At 36.6% G+C, this 26,449-nt stretch overlaps 1 protein-coding gene across 8 annotated transcripts in view; it reads left to right on the forward strand.

Moving 5' to 3' along the window:
• Positions 1–26,449, forward strand: part of SATB1 (SATB homeobox 1) — a 97,511-nt gene that overhangs the window by 58,700 nt on the left and 12,362 nt on the right. For all 8 annotated transcript variants that reach the window (XM_019726015.3, XM_074312792.2, XM_074312795.2 and 5 more), the window contains exons 8-9: positions 2–214; positions 8,037–8,192. In XM_019726015.3, the coding sequence (XP_019581574.1) occupies positions 2–214; positions 8,037–8,192 (369 nt within the window). The remainder of the gene's footprint in view (position 1; positions 215–8,036; positions 8,193–26,449) is intronic.

Below are 26,449 nucleotides of genomic sequence, written 5' to 3' on the forward strand. Positions count from 1 at the left end.
GGGCTTGCTTTCAGAAATTCTTCGAAAGGAAGAGGACCCCAAGACTGCATCCCAGTCTTTGCTGGTAAACCTTCGGGCTATGCAGAATTTCTTGCAGTTACCGGAGGCTGAACGAGATCGTATTTACCAGGATGAAAGGGAAAGGAGCTTGAATGCTGCCTCGGCTATGGGTCCTGCCCCCCTGATAAGCACACCACCCAGCCGCCCTCCCCAGGTGAAGTCTACTTTTCCACATTGCCCTTCTTCTTTCGCTTTTTTAAAAAATATCTAATGAAGAATCTTGACAAGAAATTAGAAAGAGAGATGGATAGATAGAGAGTTTAAAAAATAGAATGCAGGTTGTTGCTTGAGGAGAATTTGGTCTCAAATCACTAATTATGATATAAAAACAATAAGCTACTAATTAAGGGAAAGAAAATTGCTTTGTGTTGCTTCATCTTTGGGGTTCTTTGTGGGTGAAAAGTAGTCGTTAAATGGATATTTGTCTCTCCTACTATTAAGTATAGAAGTATTTTAAACTCAATGGGAAAAAAGTAGTAAAGTCAATTTTATCCCTGTGAGTTCTAGAACTGCCATTTGAATCGTAAATAAATAAAAATAAATAAATAATTCCATTTGTATTTATGCTTTCCGATACGAACTGCAGCTGGTACCAATTACACATCATCTCGTTTGTAATCTTTCATAATTAAGTTTAATACAATCCTTGAAGGCAGCTTTAAATGAGGCTGATAAGGAATTCTATCCATATTCCCAGAAATGGGCACATTTTCTATTTTCCAAATTTTTACACTTTTTAGGAAGGACCATTCACCGCCCTGGTAACTGTGTGTATGTGCATCTATATTGTTATTTTTTTGTTTAAATCAAGTTTAAAAGGTAGCCTTATAACTATTATGAGAATTGAAGAAGTTAATTTTCAGTACAGACTATTAGATAAAAGTTTGATAGTGGATTAGACTTATAACCCACAAGCAAATATATTTCTTACACATTTAATTTACAGTACGTACAACTCTTAAAAATAAGGTCAGCTTAGACTAAATAAAAATCGAACATGGAATATAAACTTAAACTATTTTGTAAGCTAATGTGATAATGAAATTATATATTGATGTTATAGTAAAATAGTAAAAAATAATAATACATTTCCAAGTATAGAAATATGGGAAAAGCTCATTCAACACTAAAAACGAAACTTCTACTGATAGTCGATAAATAAGGAAGAGACATAATCTTTAGCCACTGTTGAGGATCTTAGCCTGCATATTATAATATTCCGAAATGATTGTTTTTTTAGGAATGTCACAAAGTCCATTTTCTCCATTTTATTTAAGGAAAATCAATTAGGTCGTGATTTCTGTAGGAGCAGACTGTAAGGAAGTCACTATGAATAAGAAAGTCATGTTTCTCTAGTAGAAAAGAAAGGCATCTGTATACATACATACATATCCACCTGCCTACACACACACACACACACACACACACACACACACACACACACAATTATTGAATTTGATCTATAAAGCTTTCTATGAAACATTTCTTAATGAAAAGGATGAGGAACTCTTTATATAGATGTAATTTTCGCAAGAGTGACTAAACAAAAACTACTGTACTTGGATTTGGTTTAATTCTCAGTAGGGTGTTTAGCGTTCACACACCGTCTTTACTTAACTTTGCTCCTATCATCACTGAAAGGCCTCTGGTCAGACAGCAATCTGCCTTATCACTTAATCTGCAATACTAACAAAGGGTGGATTACTTAAGACCAGCACGAACTTTAGCATTGAGTGGCTCCTTTTTTTACCTTTTTTCAAATTATCCAAATATTTGACTTAGCAATTCTGAATACAGCTTTTGTTTCTAATTTTGCTGGGATTTTAATGTTTTTGTTTTCCAAATGTGATTCTGCTATTCTTAGGTATCAAGTTGTTTTTTTCTTTAGCCAAAGTTACATTAATTCTTAAGTGATATTTGTTTTCATTTACTATTAAGATCCTTTTTAGTAGCTTTCATATATATGTCTAAAGACTGTATCTGCTGATAAGTTGCAATAGACAATATAGTTTATTTTGGCTTGAATTATTGATTAACTGATTAAGCCATCCTTAGCTGTATTTGGTCTTTAGAAGAATTGAGACCAAGCCCTTAGCTAGGATATTCAGCCAATGATGAACATATGAACTATGTAGATACTATAGATTCTTAGTGAATCTCTTTCAAAGAAAAAAATTGTTTCTATTAATGTGATATTATTAGCTATCTAACCAAACTCTGAAGTGATTATCTGATATATGTGTATAATTTTATTTCACTGCTATAATATAAATCTTTACGGTATCTTATTTGCCTCACTGAGAATCCCTTTGCATTATTTAATATTATTATAATAGAGCTCACAGTTTGTTGACCTTTTATCTTTTAAGAATGGTTTAATGAATTAAATTTTAAGAAATTTTTAATGTATTAAAAGCATATCAATGTCAAATGAGTCCTTTAGATTTGGAAAAATGTGTTATAGAGCAGTTGAATTACTACTGTTTTGTGCAGTTGAAATCTGTTGCTTAAACTGGAACCCATACACCCCGTAAGGATTTAATATGCTTATTACAAATGATGAAAATAGAAGGGGGGCGGGGAAGGATGATACCATGGATATAAAAATAAACTGCAGAATTTCGTCTTTTTCAATTTTATATTTTGCCAGAGAGGAGTCTATGTGAAATCACTGTGCATTTCATTCCTCCCCCACACTCGCAAATGAAGAGATAAGTCTTGGGCTTGCTTGAGTTAGACCCGAACCCTGATCTCTTTCTGAAGAATCACATGTTGCAGGCAGAAGTCCCTCCTGGCTCATAGGAGATCCGCTTGTCTTTAGGCCTGAAAGACTGGATTCTTTTCCAGCTCCTTCTGTAGAGTTTAGGTCATAGTGAAGATGATTTGGATGTCCCTGGTTCATACCAGACCATGGACCTACACTATTGAGGTACTCAGTATCTGCATCATCTTCAAGAAGGGACTTCCTGGTTTTTGTAAGCCCCTGGTTTTATTCTTAGAAATACCTCCCCTGGAAAAACCCAGACTAGCCTCAGGAATTACCAAAGCTCTTGGCTGGCCCTGACTAGGCGAGATACCTCCTCTACAGACCTGTCCCTTGTGCTTCAGTCGGGGCTGCCATACTGTGAGCTTCGTCTTCTCACTGGGGCAGTGGCTCTGGGCAGATCTGTTTACTGACAGCATATTTTCACAACTTTACATGCTCTCATTCAAGAAATAAGAATACCTTGCCCTTGATAATAGTTCACGGTTTTCTCAACACCTTCACGTACTCCGCAGACCAACATTTTTGTAGGAGAGAAAAATGAGAAAACCAAGTCTAAGGTGTTGTCTAAGTTTTCTCATCCCTGGTTAAGTCTGTTGCTCTTTCCCCTACCTCAAGCCATCTCCTGAAAATACACACGGACATTTTAGAAAAGGGAAAATGAGACTTGGGGACTTTCTCTGTTTCTCATAGAAGATGGGAAGGTTTATTGTTGGGTTAGGAAGAGGAAAGCATATGAGAACATTCTCCTGATATGTTTGACATATTATCCATGGGAATTTCTGAGACTGTGTGGAAAGTTGCCCCTTCCAATCTTTGGTTGTATGAAAATATCTGGGAGAGCTCAACCCCTTCAAAGCTCCCTGGTTTTAAAGGTTTCTTTTCTGACCGTGCTTATCAAATTTTCCAGATAAGCTTATTAGAGGAACTTTATTAATGATTATTTTGCTGGAATTGTCTCTTCCATAGAACAAATCAGTTTTAACTTGATGACTTCTTTTTAGGTGTGTGCTTATTCTGGTTTTATTTGTGTTTTAATATGTGTGACTTTTGGAGTTAAATTAGCAATTTCTGTTTTCACAAGGACTGTTTGACAGCCTATAATTGTCAAGTTAAAACTTTTGAATTCGTTATATAATTATTTTTTCCTTTATTTTTTAAATCTCATGCAATACTTTAGTTTCTTCTAAAGGAAGACATGATATTTTATAACAATGCTTTAGAAAATATATGAAGTTCATATAAACAATATTCAATTAGTTTAATCTGGTAGCTGCACCCTTCTGTCTCTTAACACCAAATTCTACAATATAATGAAACAGGTCTAGTTATGGGCGGGAACTTAATATGTGATTAAAAGTTTATTTGTTAGGAATCCAGCATTATTTTAAGATCTTAGTTATGTGCTTGTAAAAGGCTTCCTGTTAATAATCATCTTTAAAAAGCTAGAGCATTTTTAAAAGGCCAGATTTAGAAAATAATACTGTATCTACAAAAGGAAGGAAAGAGTAAAAAGATAGAACCGTGATACTCAAGACAGAGTTAATATATAGACATTTGAGAATGTGGAATGTGTAGACATCACCAATAAGAGTGCCTTAGAATAGCACATGTCTTACATATCACTTCTAAGAAAACATTTATCGTTTGCATACCTTGAAAATTACATTCAGATTGGATTTGTAAAATTAATGATAAAGCCACTCACTACTAAAAATTAGAGATTAATGAGCTAAATTTAGCAAAGGACTACCAGCATGTCTTAAAAAAGAATTTTTCCAAATAAAGAAGCTCCCTATGACATCAGTATAGTTGCAGTGGTTTCTGAGGTAAGCATTAGCATCAGACAGACGTTAAGTTTAGTTCTCAGCCTTGCCTAGGGACAAAGTACTTAACCTTTTTGTTTTAAGAGCATCTTCTCAATTTTTAAATGGGGCCATAATCATACCTACTGAGGGTTACTGTACAGGTTACAGTTAATGTCTGTTAACACGATGCCCAGCACATCATAAGCAACTAATGAATGTCAGCGTGTATTATCCTGATTATTATTAAAACTGCATCAAACTTTGTGTGTGTGCATGCACACACGTGTGTGCTGTGTGCTTGCAGGTAATTGCTCCTGCCTCAAGGAATAGTACAATCACCAATCAGGACCCTGGTACAGTTCATATAGTACAGTGTGCATGTCGTATGTAGTGCCTATGTAGTATGTTCATTTTGTAAAATGATTTAATGCGTACTGCAATACATGGAGAAACAAAATCGATTTTGCATGGAAAATGTGTGCTCTACCTCACACTTTTAGTAAAATAAAAAGCAGGCCTTAGTGCTGCACCCTTTCCCCACGTGGGAAGGTTAATAGTAGAAGCTTCAATTCTTAACTACTTCCTCGGCGCCACCGTAATGATGGAGTAGCACACCCTACCTTGATAAAAGCTATTCAGAAAGCAACTGCATTTATTTTACCTCCTGTGCTATTTGCGGAGAAGAGCTGAAGAGTAGTTTGTTTTGCCTGGAATGAACTACTTTATGAATTTTAATGTGTGATATAATATTAAAAGCTAAACCAGGATTAAAGAAGATTTTTTTTGTACTAAGCTAAAATAGTACTTAGTAGAGTGAGGTATAAAAGATTTTTGTTTCCATTTTTACCTGGGGAAAAATTCAGCTTTCATATTTTTGAAAAGCTGTCCAAGTCAGTTCCCCTTAAGCAATAGCTTGTGTTTAGGAAAAAATGTGATTCCAGAATTCTAATAGCTTATCTATGATAAGATGCGTATCTGAGCCAACAAGATGATAAAAGAGAGCTTTTGTAAATCTTTTTTAAATGAGTAATACAGTTTCTTTATATTTTTAAAAGTTGTTGCTCTCACTTTTTAAAAAAAAAAATTTAATGTTTCATGTGTAGTTCTTTTCCACTTTTTGTTTTGATTGTGTTGGCTACTAAGAAACAGTGTTTTAATTTTGTTTTCCTAATTTAAAATTCTTGCTCTTTGGTTCAAGTGGTAGTTGCTTTAAAAAAAAATATGTAACCAAAGAAATTTTTAGAACCAAAATCAAGGGTTGTGACAAATGGTTATAGCCCACCTGGAAGATAAATTCTTAAACATAATTTTTACAAAAGAATGCAAATTATTTCAGAAACATAAAACGCCAAGTTTCCAAAGCCTGTCCTCTTAACTATTGCTAAGCAGATTGCTACCAAGGAACTGTTTCTTCCAATGCACTGGACTTCATGCCCCCATTTCCATAACATTCAATTTTCAAAGCGATTGACATGGCTTTTCTTTTCTCTTTCATTTAAGCAGTGAGAAAAATAGGTATTAAAGGGGACCCCGTGGGGTGATCAAATCTATCCTTCTGCCTCAAAGCAAGACCACCCCAGAGCAAAGTTGCGAATCTCACCAAAGCAACTTTCTGGGCAATTTATGGTAATGCGTTAACTCTTCTGGCTCCTAAAGTGGTGTTTAGCAGATTATTGCTTCAAAGCCTTGTGTTGGTTCTTAGTGGCCTCGAGTCGTTAATATACCTTTGTAGTGCCCTTGCTTACTGGCGTCACAGAACTAGAAGGGAAACTCTGGAAACCTAGCCTACACTCTTGCCACTCTTGTCTCCAGTTTATAGTTTATGAGAGGCAAATGGGGCCCAGCCCATTGGTCACTTGTCCTGTCTCATCGGCTGTGTTCTCACTCTGGGCCTGTCCTGTAACCATTTCACAGCATTTTCCTTTCAGTGCTTAGGTAGTGTCAAGGTGGAAGACTCTAGCTGCCTTTTCAAGTCAAGCCAGAGGTGAATTATTTTGCTAACTGGCTAAAAGTTTGAAGCATTAGGAGGCAGCTTTTAATGGTTCTCATATTTACCCTTTAAGTACAAAGCCTAGGGTAACCTCTGTCCCACTTTTGATGCCAAATATTTTGGGACAGGGTGAATGAAATAAACGTGGAAGACTTGCCATATGATTAGGAGGGTATGTCATTTAATGCCCCCAAATTATTCATTTATCCTAAAATGCATTTCATTTTCTAGTACTTATAGTATATGTGAGAAATGGTCCAAGATGGTAAACTTCTAGAGTACCAAAAAACCTGTGTTTTGTAAAGGCCCCTAAGAAATTAGGTCTTTAATGAATCCCTTTGCTGGGAAAAACATGGTCCTGTATCTGTGGTAACTTTTCATTCACATTTTCATCAGTTTTTCAGTAAAACAGCAGCTGCATAGTTCATATGTAAATTTACCAGACTGGTTAATATAACTGCATAATAAAAATTAAATTTGGAATTTTAAAGGTTAATAATAGTATTAATAAATTTTGAGGATGTGGTTTAATTTTCCCCCTAAAATTTTATGCGGTTTTCTGCTGATCGCTGCTTATCATTATTACCAAAGACTTTGATACCAATTTTTCACTCGAGATTATACATTTTGAATGTATTTTTAAAGTCACTGGTAATATATTTTGTGTAACTTGCAGCAGTGTTCTATTAAATATTGTGGAACATTTTCTTATAGTCTGGTTCCATAAGTCAAAAAGAAATAGTTATATACAGGGGTGCCAGGAAAAGATGAAATAATTATACAGAACAGCTTGGACAAGCACGTGTAAAATGCAACCAGCCTTTATGATAATTAAGCAAGGCACTCTACCTGTTTCATGGATGGATAGAAGATTTAAATATGCAGCTCTGCAAATGGCTTTGTTATGGAAGATTTTTAAAATGAAACATAAGAGGGAAAAGCATTAAAAAAAAGTCTAAAATTACAAAGGCCATAGTATGTAATAACTATTAGTGATGCAATTGTCTATTAGGCACCAGGCACCCAGTGAAGACATAGCACTGTGTGCGTTTTGATTTTAATTGTAGATTTTCTTTGTTAGAATTGCAATGGAAGGTAATTGGGAAACAATTAGGTTAGGGTTTGCAAGTCTTTGAAACTATTCCGTTTTCCAGAAAACTTACTTTATAGCATTATAATTCCTGGTTGTCAGCTGGCAGTTGCTGTCATATTACAGATGCAATCACCTGTGACAATGGAACTTCCTTAACTTAAGCAATCTGATCTCGGGGTAATAACTAATGTTGAATGACTGCACTGTTGACCACCTTGATCATAAAAAGAGCAACAATGTCCAGTTTGGATGCTGAGCCCGAGAAGCTTTAAAACATTTTGACCAATGAAAAATGATAGTCGTGTTCAAAATGTTTCGTAGGTGAAAACAGCTACTATTGCCACTGAGAGGAATGGGAAACCAGAGAACAATACCATGAACATTAATGCTTCCATTTATGATGAGATTCAGCAGGAAATGAAGCGCGCTAAAGTGTCCCAAGCACTATTTGCAAAGGTTGCAGCAACCAAAAGCCAGGTAAGAGCCTCTGTTAGGCGTTGAGAATGTTTATCTGCGATGTCTGTGAAAATTTCATTCAGAGAGGTGTCTATCTTCCATATGAACTTGCATCACTGAGAGGTCACAGTCTTCAGGATTGTTTACAGAGCTCTAGGATGAAACAAAATGTTCTGATTCAGATAATAGACACTTGGTTTTGTTTCCTTCAACAGCCAGTCTCCAAACCATTTCTTAGTAAAACCCTGAGTCAATTTATAGTTAATTTGCAAAAGAAGAATATTATAACATACAGGAAGTTTCTCAGTCTGGTCTATTGTACTAGAACAAATAACTTGAGTTACTATTGTTTCGTTATTACTTAGATCACCTTGATTTCCATCCTAAAATACTACAAACATTGTAGTTTCTTCTGTTCCAACTCAGGCATCTATATAGCTATTGGGCACATTTATTAAAACAAACTGACACAAACATACACATATCTTTGCGTATTAATGATTTTAATTTTTCTATAGATATATGACACAGAAATTGAATTACAGTTCTATTTTTGATGAATTACAAATGAAAAGAATTGAATTGGAAAAGTTATAAATCCTTACAAAACAAAATAAAAACATAAAGGATATATAATGCAGTTATTTATTTATATAATTGTCATAGATTGATAATTGTTTATCAAAAGCAGAGTCATCTATATGAACAGACTCACAATTATCTATAAACCTTTGTTCAAAGCCAAGAATACTTCTTAATGGACCAGAAGAATACTAAACTCTCGTGCAAAAAGATTTGATAACACTATCGAGGTGAGAATTTAGGGACATCAACGGCTTGGGTGAGATTTTTCACAACTTGAAATTTTAAACACATAATATTTTTATTTTCATTAATGAACCCTCCTTTATAAGACAGCCTGGTTGCTGTCAACTTCTGATAAAAATATACAATGCTGAGAGTATTTACAGTATAATACTTTTTTTAACTTTTCCTAAAATTCACTCTGTCAACATTAATAGTGGTACTTGACAGGAGTTTTGCTTTAGAAAAGGTTGTTCTTGTTTAAGTTATAGGCTGGTTGAAATACTTAAGGGATATCTTGGAAATGTTATATAAAAATGATTAAACTCAAGCTGTGGACTGTAAAAATTACAGCTTTACAGGCCACATGCCTGCCTACCCTTCAATCACTGTCAAAGTGATAATTTCTACAATAATATGTTTCTTTTATTGTGAGATTCTAAACATCCAGTGCTGTTTAAACATTAAACTGAATTGTTTATGTTAGAGCTGTACTCAGCGTGTCATACATCAGGCCACCGTAATCTCTCATGGAATGTAAAATTCTGTCATGAATCATGGCTTGTATATCGGAAATTACTGTAATTTTGATTGGAAATTACAGGGCTCTTGAAATGTTTCTAATTATGATAGAATGTTAGAGCCGCTTCAAACCTGTGTGCTTCTTCAGATGTCTTCATTTACATGCCAAGACTATGCATTAAGGAGAAATGTCCTGGTCTCACTTTACCCCTCACCCACCCACCCTGCACATTCTTGTTGTGGCTCTTCACTCTAGTGATGATGAGGAGCTCATATTTAAATATATATTATTTTGCTTTTCTGATCCTACATCTTTTCTGACCTATCCAATTTATCAAGAATATCAGACTATGTTTTTACCAGGCCAAACACTTTCCCCATATTTCCCAAGATAGATACACAGAGAAACTAGACATGTATTATTGTTTTAAGGGGCAGCCTTAAGCAAACAAACATAAATATTAAAGCTTTTTGATAACTGTCATGCAGTTGCTTCTCATCTGTCATTTAATCTACCCCCCCCCCCTTCCCTTCTGACTGTATAGCTTAGCTCCTTAGCAACCCCTTTGCTACCTTCTTGCTTTTAAATGATATCCCAAATTCTCCCCACCTGGGCTGAGTTACTCATTTTGAACCTATTCAGACAGTGGCTGCTATGGGTTGATAACGTCATGTGAGTGATATTCTGGGAGGTTTTAAATACCCTTGCTCTTTGTACCCCTGTCCTATGAAGCTCCCCATGAGTCTCTTTCAACAATGTCCATTGGCAGCTTTTATGTGTCTGCCATGATGATGTTTCCCAAAAACCCTAGCTTGAGAGAGAATCTAAGGGGCTGGTTGATGGCTAAGGGGTCAAGCAAACGGTTAACTTCATTCCCTCAGATGGTTATTCCTAACTCCTGATTTACTGTAACTCCCTTATTTGTGTAGTTTTCTCTTAGTTATTCAATTTAGATGTTAGCAGTACCCTCTTTATGAAAATAGGTAGCAATATTGATGGTTATTTAAAAACAGGACAGTCCAAAAACTGTATGTATCACTAAAAGAGGAAATAGGACAAGGGAAGGTAATCATTGACTTCTGTTTCCTGCCATGGTTTTTGTAAAAACAAAAAAACCTCAAAACTAGCAAACAAACCAAAGTAAGTACGTAAATGGATAAATAAATAATCAGTCTTCAGGCTTTATCATGATCAAAATTCCTAACTTCTACAAGACTTAATTACCCCTTTTAGACGTGTGCCAAAGCGTGTCAGAATGAGGCAGAGGTCCCTGAAAATGGAGCATGGATAAAGAGGGAAGCACTTAGTCACTTCCATCTTAGCCCGTCCGCTCCATCTGCGTCTGTGTCTTGCCCTGATTTTCCAGGTTGACTTAACATCCATTGCATTTTTTGTTCTAGACCTCATCGTGTGATAACACGTATATTAATCTACTTTCCATTCTCAGAATAACCCTGTGAGCTAGCGTTGTTTTCCTCATTGTATACACCCGAGGGTCACTTGACTAATAGATAAGAGAGCTAACCCCCAATTCTCGGCATCTGCCCTCCTATGTTGGTGTCTCCTCAGGGTTCCAGAAAGCATCAGTACTGAAGTTATATACCCTGCTCCAAGAAAGAGGAATTGGGGATACTGCACTAATTGATATTGTGGTGGCTTTCCTTTCTTCATTGACTTATTCATGGGATACGGGTTCTTACTAACATATAGGGCTCTTGGAATTTCGGCTTTTTCCTGCCTAGCAGAGGGGCAGAGAGGAGACGTTGTAGAGCACTCAGGAGGCTATGGTCCAGGTTGTGTCACTGGTATGATAATATTGCAAAATTGTGTAACCTGTTTGAGCCTGAGATTCTTTTAACATGGGAGAAGGTCACAAGCTATAATGTATACAGAAAAACTTTTAAATTATACAGCCCTATACACAAATGGCTAATATCATAATGTGTCAACCAAGAGGCTCAGCCCTGTACAAGAGACTTTTATTATTATTATCTCGTCATGTATCTCAAATACCTTTCATTTTAAAAGGTAAAGCTTTAGGTCATTACCCTGAATTACAGGCAGCGTAATTATTTTAAAGTTACTATAGTTCCAGAATGTTATGGAACCAGACACATCATAGTTGTGTTATGCAGTGACTAATGCACAAAATATTTTCAGTAAAAGAAACCAACTCTGTAGATTCCACCATTTCACATGTATTATGTTATCTCTTCTCTTTGATGAGTAATAGAAATGAGATTGTTTTTAACTCTAATAGAAATGTGTGAATAAAATATGCAGGTACAAACTGAAGGTAGGCTACCTTTTGTGCTTGGATAGGAAAGCAGGCTAGTGCAAACTTTAAAAGGATGATATGCTTTAAACATAATGTGAATAGCTACAAATGAATACACTTTATATTCTGGGTATTTAAATAAGCAGCAGTTTTTTCAAGTGAATCATATTGGAATTTTATCAAACATTTAGTCTGATAACATTCAAATAATTATGAGAGCAGAATTCGCTAATTTTACTGTTTAAAAAAAATAGTTGATTTGGGTAATAACCATTACAGTATCAAGGTTCAGTTACTGTTCATTGGTTATAGTGTTTTCATATGGGAGATGGAAATGGAATTTTTTCTTTAATGGTGGCAGATGTTGGAATCTAATTTTATTCCGCAGCAAACCCCCTGAGAGCTCTGAGACTTAAGGTGTATGTCCAGCAAGGGGACATTAGCAGCGCTGTAGGCCTTGCTTTGTACATCGGATTGTTACATTGATTTTCATGTTGGCAGAGGTGGAACTTGCAGATACAGTAATGCAGTAAGAGTGAAGGGCTTTTACAGAGCGGCACTGTATCTCCACTTGTGTTTAGAAAATGATTTCTCTCTCGTGCTTTATTGAACAGGGTATTTCTTTCAGGTAAAGCTACTAGATGATGAAAATTGTATTTGACTGAACACGCTTTCAATATAATCTTTTACAATCGCTACCCACCAGTCCTCTAGAGTTAGAGGACCCTGTGGCTGCTACAACTTCAGCTGGTTGATAGGTGTGGTTTTTAAACAGTAGAAAAAGAGGATTTCTGCCTCTCTGAAGATAGCACAACCAGCTAAAGAGATGAAGTAATTTAAAGACTTTCGCTTTCTTCCATCTCCTTTTGTGATATTTTTATCATTGACATTGGAGCCTTCTAGGATGAGAGAGGAAAAGGAGGGGGGAAGAAAGAGAAAAGAAAACTTTAGTGCTCCTTGGGTTTGTAGGTGGAAAAAAAAAATTGTCTTTTTGACCTCTGGATTTGGCCATTCTTAGATGGTGATTGGAATTCTTAAATAGAAGTAAGATATATCATAAAATGGGTTGGAAGTAGGATTAAAAATGTAATTTTCATTGCTGGGAATAGGAATCTGTACTGATAAAATCCAGGGGAAAAAATCATGGAACTGTGATTGCATTCTGTATTCTAGCATATGAGTGAAAGCATCTTTTCTTTGGTTAGAATTAAATTACACTTCATAGAAACTACACTTTGAAGCTCTATGCTGATTCATTCTTTTGGAATGTTCATGTGACAGACTGCTGCAGTGTGATTGCACCTGTGTAGTCTCCGATTTAAGATACACAGGAGGCCCCTGCTGATTTGAGAATCACGGTTTCTGTTATTTCTGGTGCCACACCCTTTTCCAGCAGTCTGTGGGAAGAGCTTTAAGTTGTGTCCTATTCGTAGCACTTTCTCTTGGCAAATAGAGTTGTTGTTTTTTTGTTTTTTTTCCACCATGGTCTGAGGAGAAAACAGCCTCTTTACACGTTCTCCGTCTCGTGCTTTATTTTATTTATTTACTTATTTATTTTTTACTGGGTAGAGGAGACTCTGGGGAGATACAACGTAGGTTTCCCTGGAGGAGGAAGGGACAAGAGGAGTACTTACAGGAGAGAGGGGAGAAAAGTAAGACACTCAGGGTGCAGCCATCTCAGCCATCTGCTGTGTCCCTGTTTGACACACATTTTTGGCAGCCCCTCCTGTGTTGCATTCTTGAGTAAAAAGGCTATGGAGTTCCATCGGTCTCCTATTTAAGGTGTTCTGTGCTAGCCAATTGCTAAAAATCCTTCTAAATATTGGGAATCCATATTGCATTTAGTTGCAGACCTCTCTTTATATCTCTATCTAGTTGATTGCTAAACAGGAGTATTGGAATTAATGACTTTAAATACATAAATATGGACATACTCGAATAGTTAAGGTACATGATTGTATGTTATATGATGTTGTAAGAGCTAGTTAAATTGTGCATTTGAATATGAGCCCTTTTCACATTTTTACATTAGAAAAACAATCATGTTTTAGTAAATCTGGGGTTTGATCAAGGAGGTCCAGAATTATCGTATAGAGTACTTAGTTGCTCATCGTATTTTTGGCTAAAAAAGTCACATAAAGGAGTGATTTTTTTCCCCCTCATTTTTTCCCCCTCAGGCACTTGATGTTACCTATTTAAACAAGTTAGACAGAAGATTTTTGGCTATCTTTTTGCCTCTTTCAAATCATTTAGAAGTTTCACTCTTTTCCCCTAAATTAAAAATCAATTAACTGGAGTCATGTAAATACATTTTTCTCATTGACCCACTTAATAAGTTAACTGTTACGAATATAGTCATAACTCATTAAGCCCAGTTTCTCCATCTTTAGAAATTGTCATAAGAAAATTTTAGACAAGATTTGAAAAGAATCAATTTATAAATATTGGGCCAACTCTTTAAAGAAGATCATGATGTGAGGCAGTCCAAGGACGGTCCCCACAGAAGTGATCCACTTTAAAGCAGGTCAGTGTGTACTTACTAAAGCATAAGTGTACCAATTCTGTATTTGTAGACTCTGCATTACTAGAGGCCACCTTTTGTCTTAAAATGTTAGTATGAGTTGAAAAATGTGGGCTAAGACTATTATGTGCAAGTTCCTCTTTTTGGACGCTCCTCTATAATCAGCTTTTGACAGTTGAAGAGTTAGCACTTTAAGAACAGGATCGGCTAGCTACAAAATGGGAGTAGGGAAGAGACTAAACCACTGGGGTTTAACTCTTAATAGGAATTAATCTTCAAACTGAATGTCATTCAATTAAACTTAGCACATAACGATAATACTGATACAATCCTTTAACAAGGACCAACTTAAAAGACAAAGAGTTTTCTCAGAAGTCTCAACAGTTGTCTTTTATGTTTTTGGTAGTAAAGGTAGGTTTTATTTTAGCTTTAGCTCCTTTTTCCCTTGTATGAGAAATGAAAATAAAGGCCCTGTGAAATGAATGAGCTATGAAAATGCATTTATGCAAAATGACAATAGAAAAATAGCTCTGAAAGAAACTGCACCATTAAAATTTCACATCAATAAAAGGTGCTCAGAGAGGGATAGAAGAACTTATGTTGGTAATACGAATCTAATGTAGATTTTTTTCTGCCCTTCCAAAAGAATACCTTTAGTATCTTAAAAGTAACCTTTGAGATTACTCATTTTTTAAACTATAGTTAAGCTTTTACACATTCAGTTCTTTTGCATGACAAAATGATACAGCTAAATCATAGACCATCCATTAAAAATACATGTATAGTAAATATTTTAGAGATTAGTAGAAATATAGCTATTCTAGAATTTATCATGAAATACCTTGTAAAAACAGAAGCTCCAGACCGCTTGTGGAGTTGCCATGCAATTGTTAAACTGATGAAGTTGTCTTCTTTCTAAGTCTTAATCTAATTCTGTTGTATGTTAATAGAGAATCTGTTTTCCTTTGATTTCTTGATTCAACAATTCCAGTTGTCTTTGTGTACTTTTTTTTTTTTTTTTAAATAATTCCCTCTTCAACCAGTGTGCTTGAGGAATTGGGTTTAAACACACTGTTTCATAAACTGCCAGCCTCCTCGGCCGCCTCGGTGCCTCTGATTCTGCAAATCAGATCATAGGCAGCATGCTGTCATATAATAAGGTGTCTGATCCTTATTACCAGTTTGTTGATGCACAGACTCCTTCAAATTGACCATTGCAACACATGGTTTCCCCTGAAACTAGCTGTGATAATTAGCGTGGTTCTAATGAGACAGAATGTCACTGATCTTGTGCTGAACTGTCGAGTATCGATGCTACGGATGGGAACTGTCAGAGCCTGCCATCTGTGACAGCGCTTGGCATATTCCAGTGGCAAGGTAGAGCATGCTCAATAGAGTGTTTTCAAACAAATGGCCCTTTTCTTGACGAGGGCTCTGTGTTCTGTTCAACTGGAAGAATGTTTGCCCCAACTTTGTCCTATGCTAAGTCCATTTTGAGATCCAAATGCAAATAAATATTTAAATCTCTGTTAGGTGTTACATAAGAAAGGAATCTTTTGTTTAGCAGGTGAATCTTAAGTGGCATTTCTCCCCCCCCCCTTCTTTTTGGCCTCTCCTAATTGCCCCATATTGTCAGTTAACAGTAAAGCCGTCATTTAAGATACTTTACCCCAATTTTAAAATTGCCTTGTTTAAAAGAGATTTGCTGGGACGTTGGGATGGCTCGTGGTGATAAAGCAGTCTGATTTAACAGAGAGAAAGGGGAAACGAGAGAAATAGTTTCAAATGTGTATAGGAATACACAAGTTGAATAGAAGAATTAAAATGGACAGGAGAGTTAGAGCTGTAGACTCCAGAGAGAAGTAGAGATTTTTTGCTGGAGTAAAAGTCCAGCGCTGCTTATCATTCCAAAATATGCTTTGTTGCTTTTTATTTCCTCCTCTCTGGCAGACCACACAGGGCTTGTTCTGAAGAACATTTTCACTAATCTGATCAGGCAGCCAAATACGCCGGGAAAACTGCTTTAATGATCCCACTAATTACCTCAAGTCAATATGAACTGTATTATTAGACTGAGGGAAAATATTCCATTAGGTCTCCCCCTTGGGAGTTTCTCCGCTTTGTGATGTCACTGAAGCCTTCACCCTCTCGCTTGTAATTAATTTTATTTACACACGCAGGCACGCACAAGGTCACACCTGCACAACCGGCGCTGGCCAGGGAGCTTGTGGCACTCGGGCTTAATCAGATCTGTCATAATTACCATTCTGCATGTTTCTGACACACGCTGTGAAATATTTCAATTTAACTGCCGCTACCAGCACAACCAGATGTAGTGCGAGTGTGGCTGCATTGGAAATATTATTCCTCAGGATAAACTCTCTCCTCCTTCCCTCCCCCCTCCCCCTTTACAGCTAATGTGGCACAGAAGCTGATGTATCCTGTAAATCTTGAATGCAGCGCTAGATTGATAACAGGCGATTAGACAGTTTAACCACAAACAGCTTGTTCATTTTTCACAAATGAAAACCACATGTGGTGTAACTAAAATTTCAGGCCCTTTTTTTTTTAAAAAAAAAAGAGTTGGGGTATGTATATGTGTGTGTGTTGACAATGTACTTAAATAAAAGTAAAATGCAATGAAAAGAAGTTGTATCTAGAAAAATGGAGTTTCCACGTTATCTTATAAAAATCTTCATCAAATCCCTTTTTTTCCACTTTCACCAAAATTTGAATAGGAAAAAGATTGTATTTTCCATTGGGCTTTCCATTTTTTCTGTAAGGTTTCTTTTCTTTTCTTTTTTTTTTTTTTGGTTTTTGTGTTTTTTTGTTGTTTTTTTTAGTGGGAAGGATACTAGCCCTTTGAGCTATGCCTTTTTATTTTTTTAGTGTTAAACCTTTCATTTGAACATAAATTCTGAAAGAATTTCTACAGTTGAGTATATGTAGTTTTTTAAAAGATAGTTTACCTTATTATTATTATTACTATTTTTTTAAGTGGAAAGTCGTTAGTGTAGGCTTTACGGTCATATCTCAGACAATCCAAAAACAATCAGAAAATTTATTTCATACAGAAGTTTACGGATTTGCAGAATCATTTTGAAAAGTAGAGTTGAAAACCAGTGAACTCTGTTTCTGTAGAAATATTGGTGATAACCTGGCAGAAAGTGCAGGCACAGTAGGTAACCATATAAGGCCAAAGTTATCAACAGTCTCAGAAGAATCCAGCAATAAAAACAGTAAGGTATTGGAGCCATAAGAAGGCAAATAAGCTGGTGAGAAACTAAAATTAAGAGAGGAGAAGGAAATAGGAGCAGTGCTGATTTAGAATCATACCTCTGGAGAAGGTTCACAACAATCCACTTTAGAGAACATTTAAAACATAGAGGTAGCCTATTTAAATGTCTTTTAATGCCCAATAAAATACATTCTTTTTATCTTTGTTTTACTTTTTACTTTGTCATAACTTCAGTTATGAATCTCACTCAGAAGCCTCTTAGGATTCTGTGGTGATTCCTGTTATCTAACTGATAAGAGGTGCCATTTCTGATAGAATAGTGGGTGTCCCCCCTTTTGTTCCCTTATTTTATCCATTTTCCTTCTTCCTTAGTTATTTTTCTCACCTTTAAAAAAAATCTTTACAATTTTTCACTGGAACTTGCTTCCTTCTTACCCTGGCTATTTTCTGTGTGTTTTGCGTTTGCTCCATAATATCTTCCAACTTTGAAATCCAGCATTTCTAAACTGTCTCTTCATACTTTCTTCTGGCCTAACTATTACTTTAGAGGGGGAAAAAAAAAAGTATTTGCAATTTAGTTAGAACCATTTTTCCATCTCAGCTGCTAAGCAGCTCACATGGTTAATAACAAATCATTAGGTCAGTTTCTTCACAGTGTTAATCTGCCTTTATAGTCATTTAGTGAGATGCAGTCCTTGTGGGAGATTTGTTTCAATCCCCACATGATCTATCTGTCACAACATCATTTCCCATTGAGTGTTTAACACAGAGGTGAAAGCACCCATTACTAATTAGTGAGATCAACCCACTGCTGCTACAGTCACTTGCATTTTAGGATGAGTTTAGGAAGGAAGAAAAGTGGAGGCCAAAGAATACAGCTTATGACTTCATTGCTGCTTGCTTCGATAACCCTGAAGTTTTTGCACAGCTACTTCAAGAGATGTTAGTGATAAGCCAGCGTGCAAATTGAATCACATTTTGCAGTCACTAGTAGAGCTTGCCACTTACAGGAACTTTGACTTGTTCCTTTACGAATGCAACATTTCATTTACCACCTGAAAAACCATCCCTAGTCTTCCATGTTTGTGAACTTTAGTTTTTGGGTGAGGATTTCTTTGTGCCTAGCACACCTGTTGACACAAAAGGGAACAGGAAAGAGAGCAAAGAGTTGTTGAGAGATGCTGTGATATGTATGGAATTTGAGAATATTCAGTATTTTGGGTGTGAGGGAAGAACATGTCTTTCCATTCAATTTAGATTACAGGAATCCCATTATTAAAGGAAAACATAATTGATTTTCGTTATGGACCCTCCTCAGCCCGTCTCAGAAAAGGACAGTTTTCATGTATCTGTTAGTAAGTCACAGTTGAAGATTGAGTAGAAATACAGTTCACGAACTTTATCCTGCCCCCACTCTGTTCACCTTCCTCAGACATTCTGCAGTTACTCTTCATTGCTTTCACATCCTCATGAAAATGTACAGGAAGGAGAACTGGTTCCTTTTAATATTCTGTCCTGTTTTCTTGTGGACCCACTGTCTGCATTTTTCATCATCATGGTAGAGTTCATCAGTGTCGCATTCAGTGTAGCTCATGGTTTTATTCTGAGCTGAAAGGAATGAGAGGGCATGGTTCTTGATTATCTACGTCAGATAGAAATAGTGTTAACTTGCAAACTAACAGGTGGCTTATATACTTGTACATAAAATTCAACTTTCAGAGAAAGCACTGAGGATTGCAGTGTTAGGCTCAGTTCCACTGCTGCTGAGTTGTGTAGCCCCAGGCAAGTGACTTAACCTCTCCGGCATTGGACTTCCCTTTCAAGAAGGAAAAATAGGTTGGGTCAGATTATGTCTCCTGTCCCTTGCAGTTCCAGATTCTGTGAGTTTGTTGCTGAAACAGGTGCACAAGTGTGAAAAAGGGTGCTGTTTTCATTGAAGGTACTGCCAATAGGTGTGTTAGCCTGGGAATGGGTCACAGAGGAGGTAAGATTTTGAATAATGGAAGGGCTCAGTTTGGGGGAACGAAGTGCTATTTTGGGGTCTGTGGCCAAAAAGGATTGTTCATGAGTGGCATGTAGTGAGAAGAATGGAATTGTTTGGAATCCAGTGTATGAACTCCATGTTTTATAATGCTAGATGAGCTCAAGATTGATATAATCTCATGTAAGACTTGCTATTAGAAAACTGGAAGATCTTCCTCTTATTATCAAGGACCTAGCAGAGTCAGTACAGTGTAGAGATGAGATGAGCTCAGTTTGTTTGGGGAATGGGCTTGGCTTAGAATGGGGTGGGGTAGTGGTTGCCAACACGATATGACTTGACGTTTGCTGAAGAGCTTCCTCCTTAAACGTATATTTTTAACTGATCCCTAAAAGTCTAACTTCTCTCCCCCTGCCCGTCTCTCTCTCTCTTTGGGGTGATATAAGTTCTTCTGGGAAGAATAGCACAGTCAAGAGGAAAAAATATACTCGGTCCATGAGAAATCACAGGTTTAGAAGACGTTTAGTGAAATAGGGAGTAAACAAGGAAAAAGGGGCAGGGAATGACAGCTGATCTGAGGGAGTAGCTTGAAGCCCATATTTGCAAATTCATAAATTGGTGCCTGTAGCATTTAATAGCTGCTGAGGGGTGCCCATCCCCAAATGTCTACTTTACATGTTTACCCATTTTACTTATGGTACCAACAGGAGTGCTACTTGTCATGGGTGCTACTTAGCTGATTCATTGATGGAGTATTTGGTAGTTTATATGAAATGCAGATTAGGTAAAAATAAATTACTTTCAGTGAGGTCAAGGAAGTGAAGGCTGTAAATAAAATATACATTCACAAACAGACAAATGCTGTTAGGAAACCCAGCTCAGTCCATGCCAAGCTGTTACTGTCTAAATTGCCTTCTTTCTTGCTGGATTGCAATTAATTTTTGCTTGTGTGTTTGCAGATTGGGGGAAGGGTAACAGCCTAATGGGTAATAATTTTATTTTAGTATTTTGATTAAAGAGACTAAATAACTTGGACCCTGGATAACTATAAGGACTCTAAAGCCTTATCCATCAAGCATATTTCTAGACAGAGTTATATTTCTGGATAAATTTAGCATTCAGCTACATACAGTATAAAGTTATGAGACAGTTATATGCTCAGTTATTTTCTACCTATTCCCCCTACCCCCACATTTTATTATCTTTCCTTCTCACTTTCTTTTCTTTTTTTTTTAAATTTATTGGGGAATATTGGGAACTGTGTGTTTCTCCAGGTCCCATCAGCTCCAAGTCGTTGTCCTTCAATCTAGTTGTGGAGGGCACAGCTTACTGGCCCATGTGGGAATCGAACTGGCAACCCTATTGTTCAGAGCTCGCACTCTAACCAGCTGAGCCATCCTGCCACCCTTCTTTTCTTTCTTTATTCCTCTATTTGACTAGCTTCGTTCTGCCGTGTCCTCAAATCTTAAAGGCAAATACTTTATAACCTTTGTTCTTTTAAAAAGTGGTGATAAGGGCAAGGACCATTATTTCGTTACTCTGGTCTCCTAGGATTTGCATAGTTTCTCCCTCCTCACCCACCCCAATAGCATGCCCACGCCACTATTCCATTCCTTTCTCTGTCTCCATCCAATACCCGCCTGGCTACCTTATCCCCTTCTACTTGGGAAAGCAGGCCTTTTTAGGAAAGCTTGTTAGTGTTCCTCTCCTGGCAGATAGATATTTCTCAGAGGACACTCTGCTAGTATTCTTCAACTTGATAGTCATTTTATAGTATGAAGTGAACTAAGGTAGAATATGGATGCTTTACTCAGAGGTTGTAAACCTATTTTTCTGAGTGTGTAAAAGGACCAAGAAAAAAACAGTGATGTATATATGTACTGGTGTGATTGTCAATCAAAAAATTTTCAGTTGGATAACTATTGTTTTACAAATGAAATCTCATCCAGAACTGAAATATATATATCAGATAAAAATCTTCCCCCATTTTGATTGACTTCAAGATTGGATGGGAGTAGGGCCTTCTCATCAACACCCCATCCTTCATGAACACAGCCAGGGTACTGCTGAAACACTCCTGATGGAAACCTAGGACACTGTCTGGGGACAATTGTATTAGTGACTACCTATTTCCCTCCAACTCATCCCTAAGAGGCATAGTTCTTTAGTGGCCAACCCCCCCCCCCCCCCAAAGAAGCATGATAAGGAAATCTGTTTTGAATCTATCAATGCCAAAGTTTTCTAGCCTACTAGGAGCTTTTATATAAGGTAATTCTGGAAAAATGTTTGAAATATGTAAATATATACATTCAGTACATATATGTATCTATATGCACACATACATATGGAGTGTATGTGTGCACCCTATTCAAGATTTCTTAATCTATGCACCCCAGGGGATCCATGAATTTGGGTAGGAAAAAAAATTCCATTAACATATTACTGAAATTTGACATTTTATTCAATTATCAATATAGGAAACAAATCACGATAGTGTTAGCAATACCTATGAATTTATCACCAATAAAAATCACAAATATTTTCATATATTAAGTTATGCAGGATCTCAAAATATTATTGTTCTTCACCACTATAAAATTACAGTAGTTATTAGATCTGTTGCTAGATCTTCTTTAGTGTGTTAATAAAGAAGCACATATATTAGTGTATCACAAATTTTTGATAATTGTATTTCATAATCAATTTGATAATTGGTTTCTTCATAATCTTATGTATTTTATTTCAGGCACATAAAAACATTATTCTGGAAAAGTGTCATCCATGGGCTTTACCAGGTTGCTAGAGAGTCCATGACACAAAAAAGATGACATCAGTGATTAGATAAATTTTTGTATAGGAAAAGTAATTATGTTTTTAAATACTTAGCTGAGGAATTCTTGAATTTACCTAGGAAACATTTGTTTGTTATTTATTACTTTTCAGTGTGCTTCTTTTCCAAGCGCCCTTCACTCCCGGAGCATGTAGGCAGGGGTTATGAGCATTGCATTAACGTTTAGAACCACAACCAAAACTAAACCTTACGCGTAACCTTTTCTTCTTCAACATTCTAATGCCACATAAAGTGCAGGATTTTGTGAGACTGCCTTTGACCTTAGACTAGAATTTTTTTTTTTTGCCCGTTGAACGACACCTTTAATATCAACTTACACCTGAAATTTAAGCTGTTCTTACTTTGCTGGACAGTATGTTTTGGGAGAAATGACTCCCCATATATCTGTCCTCAAATCTCCTGGTATCCTACACAGTGGGTGGCCCATAGATGACAGTGTAATTATCTGTAGAAGGATGGAATGATTCAAAAGCAGAACTTCATCTGCTCACAATTTTGCCCTTACTAAAGGCAGTGCATTCCTCAGGGAGTCCAGGTGAGAGGAGAGAGGGCTCTGAGCTCAGAAAGGTGGAGTCTGGTCAGACGCCACTGCTGTTCTCCTGTCCTCCCCCACCCTGGGGTCCTCTCTGAGCTTGCTTCACCCACCCCCTCCGGTATAAAACAGGATCAGTGGTTGTGAGGAGTAACTGAGATGGCCCATGCAGAGAGCCCCAGCCTCCCTTGTCTCCTTTCACTGGTAAAATTACAAACTGGCCATTGTCAGTGGGATCCACCTGATCTCTCCAGAAGTATTTATGCTTTTTTTTTTTTTTTAAGTGCCTATTTGTGAATCACAAGATGTGATCCCTCAGTTAAGCCAATCCCTGATTCGTAGCTTTGTATAATGGATAAAATGATGTGGTTTTTGGCTACAAAATAGGTGTTACTTTATCAGCAAAATCATAAGCAACTTGGGAGTTCATAATGACCCAATTGATTGTTCCTCTTAGGATGTGACTCCCATAACTTTTACAATCCCAACTTGCCTTTCTCTAGTTTAAAAATTTTTGTTTTGTTATTTCTCCTAGACTATCATAGAGGGAAGATTTAACATTTTAATTCCCAGATGCTAAATATGCATAATTGGGAGTATAGCTCCTTTCAGGAGCTATCTGCAATGTTGAAAAGTTTTATATAAATCAATTAAAATGCAGTGGCAGAAATATTTGTTGAAAATAACATGGTAGTAAATCATTTTTCTAAGCAAACCACTGTATCAGATAAATCATCACCTAAACATTATTCATTTTGTAAGTTCATATTTTTACAGTTTTTTTGCACATGGCATGTATGGATATTCAGTGTTTTTCTTTGTGAGCTTCATAATTTTGAACAGAAAAAGAAATAGTGTAAAATTTAAATAGTGATTTTAGGATGCGGCATGATAAGAAATTTGCTTCATAACATTACAGGATAAGAGCACATACATATTCGGGTTGAGGGGTTTGAAAAAAGAGAAGTTTCCCATTAAGCTGCTGCTTTAAATAATCAAATGTATTTGCCTTTGATACACGCTTTCAGTAGTGGTTCCCTGCCTCCTTAAAGCTAGTAAGCTGAGCTCAATTTGCGTCTCAGTTCTTGAAATGCAACATCTTTATGAATACTGTATAAGTCATTGGACTTTGCCACCATACATGATGCCCTCAAGAACTTCAGAGGGGTATACAGTTTCTTGCCACTAACTAAATGGCCCAAATTGTGCCATTTTTATGTCTTTCTCTGTCCACTCCCTCCTCGGTCCCCGCAACTTCCTGCCCCTTCAGTGCGTTGCAAGGAATCTTTTGCTACAATTTTACGTTCACTCATTGAAGTGTGAGCCCCAGGGTGGCTCCAGCTCCTTGGGTGAAGGAAAGTGAAGAGTATGCGATTCAAAGGGCTATTTGTGTTGACATTTGTTTATGATAAATGTAACTCAGCACAGATGGGGATGGACTAGAATAAAGAAACCCATCAGTATTAGTCCATGGAGGAAATGCGGAGGCCCTGAACCAGAGCAGTTAGAATGGAAAAGGAAGTAACAAATTCAAGAGACATTCTAAGGGGTGCAATGGACAGGAATTCATGATTGTTCACTTATGGGAAAAACAGACAAGAAAAATCAGATTTTTAATTTGAACTCTGTGCTATTTTTTAATTAAAAAACAACAACAGTGCATAGCCACTATAGAAAATAATTAAATTATTTTAAACTTACAAGCATAAGGAAGAATATAAAAATATACATAATGCAAGTTAACTAGAGATAGCCTGATTTATGTTCTTTATATAACACACACACACACATGGGTATATAGTATATGTATGTACATAAATATATCTCAAAGATGGGTAAGGCAATTCATGTGAGCTTAAACCTGTATATTTCCCTATCAGGAAATTCCATAGGCTAAATTAGACATGTATACATATCTATGTGTGTATATGCATATATATCTTATATTCATTCATGTTATACATACCTTTGAGTTCCTTATTAAGATATATTTAAGTTATAGTCAACTTTTGCTATCACAAATAATGCTAATGTGTGCATTATTATAATTAAATGTTTGTATACATCTTTATTGATCGTTTCCTTAGGATAAATTCTCAGAAGTAGAATTACTGGATCAAAAAAGGCATTTGTGTTTTAAAGGTGATTGCTAGACATTTCTGCATTCAACATTTTCACATTGCCTTTCAGAAAGATTATACCAATTTATACCTCAAATAACAGCCTTACAGCACAGGTGACTGAGTGGGTGGTGATGCTATTAATTGAGTTAAACTACATAGGAGGAAAATCTAGTTTGTGAGAGGAAAATACTGGGTTCAGGTTGGGATATGGTAACTGAATTATTTTCATTAACTCCCTAGATATTCAAATTCCTTTGGATTATCTTTGTGATAATGATAACAATACTAAAACTAATAATAGCTGACATCCATCACACTGGGTGCTAAGCCCCTTGTACTTAATTCTCACAACCTTATTGCTGGTGGTAAAATTACCCCCATTTTATAGAAGAGAAAATTGAAGTCTGGAGCACTTGAGTTACTTGACCAAGGTTACAGGGCTAGTAAGTAGTACAACAGGAATTCAAATTGATACCAAGGTTTTCTTAGCAAATACATCTTAGAAGTACAGTATATATAGGGGGTGAGGTCATAGTAAGCTGTATTCTCAGGAATGTATAGTAAAGAGCAATAGCAAAAAAATGGTAGGTATAGTCAGTTAGAAAGTAACTGGTCTACCTAGTTTTTCTAGCATATTGCTAATTCTCCCCACTTTAAATATTGCCCATTCTTCAAAGCCAAGCCAACTAAGGTCACTCTTCATCAGTAAAGACTTTCTTGACCATCCCAGCACATTTCTTTTTCCCTTCCTTCCACTTGGGTCCCATTTGATGCCTGCCCACCACTGACCTTTATCACAGATTGCCTTACGCCAGTAGGTGTTTTTGAATGTCAAATCTTCCCCAATATTGTGTGAGTCATCTAAGGCAAATACTTTCAGTTAAGTTCATCAGCTCTTTTTGTACTTACTGGGCCGAATATAGTCTATTTTATTTGTACCAGCCTCAATCCTGTGAGATTAGTCCTATTATTATCTGTACTTTGTAGAGGAGCATCTAAGTCTCAGAAGGGTAATTCACTCAAGTTCACATACATAAATACCTATACAGGATATAACCCTTTATTGGTATACTGAGGTGATTGAGCATGACTTGAAGGAGAGTTAGTATTTGGATGGGCAGGAAAAAAAGGAGAAAGGGCTTTCGTGTTAGAACAGAGGTATGGAGACTAGAATATGAGGGAGTGTGGGGTAACAGCTAATAAATAGTCCCGTGAATTAGGACATGAGTGTGACTGGGAGGAGCCTTCAGTGCAGCTCTGGCAGATGTGGACTTTTTCTCTGCCATGGGAAGCCTTTGAAGGTCATTTTGAGCAGTAGGATATCTTTGGGCAATTTAAAAGCAGAAGACCAGAGCAATGATTTTCATAGCATCCTTTTTCCAAGGGCATCTCAAAGATGGCTAAGGGGATTCAAGAAAGCTTGATTA

Source organism: Rhinolophus sinicus, chromosome 5 (genome assembly GCF_057876585.1).
Source record: "Rhinolophus sinicus isolate RSI-liver-muscle chromosome 5, RSI-T2T, whole genome shotgun sequence".
NCBI classification, from domain to species: domain Eukaryota; kingdom Metazoa; phylum Chordata; class Mammalia; order Chiroptera; family Rhinolophidae; genus Rhinolophus; species Rhinolophus sinicus.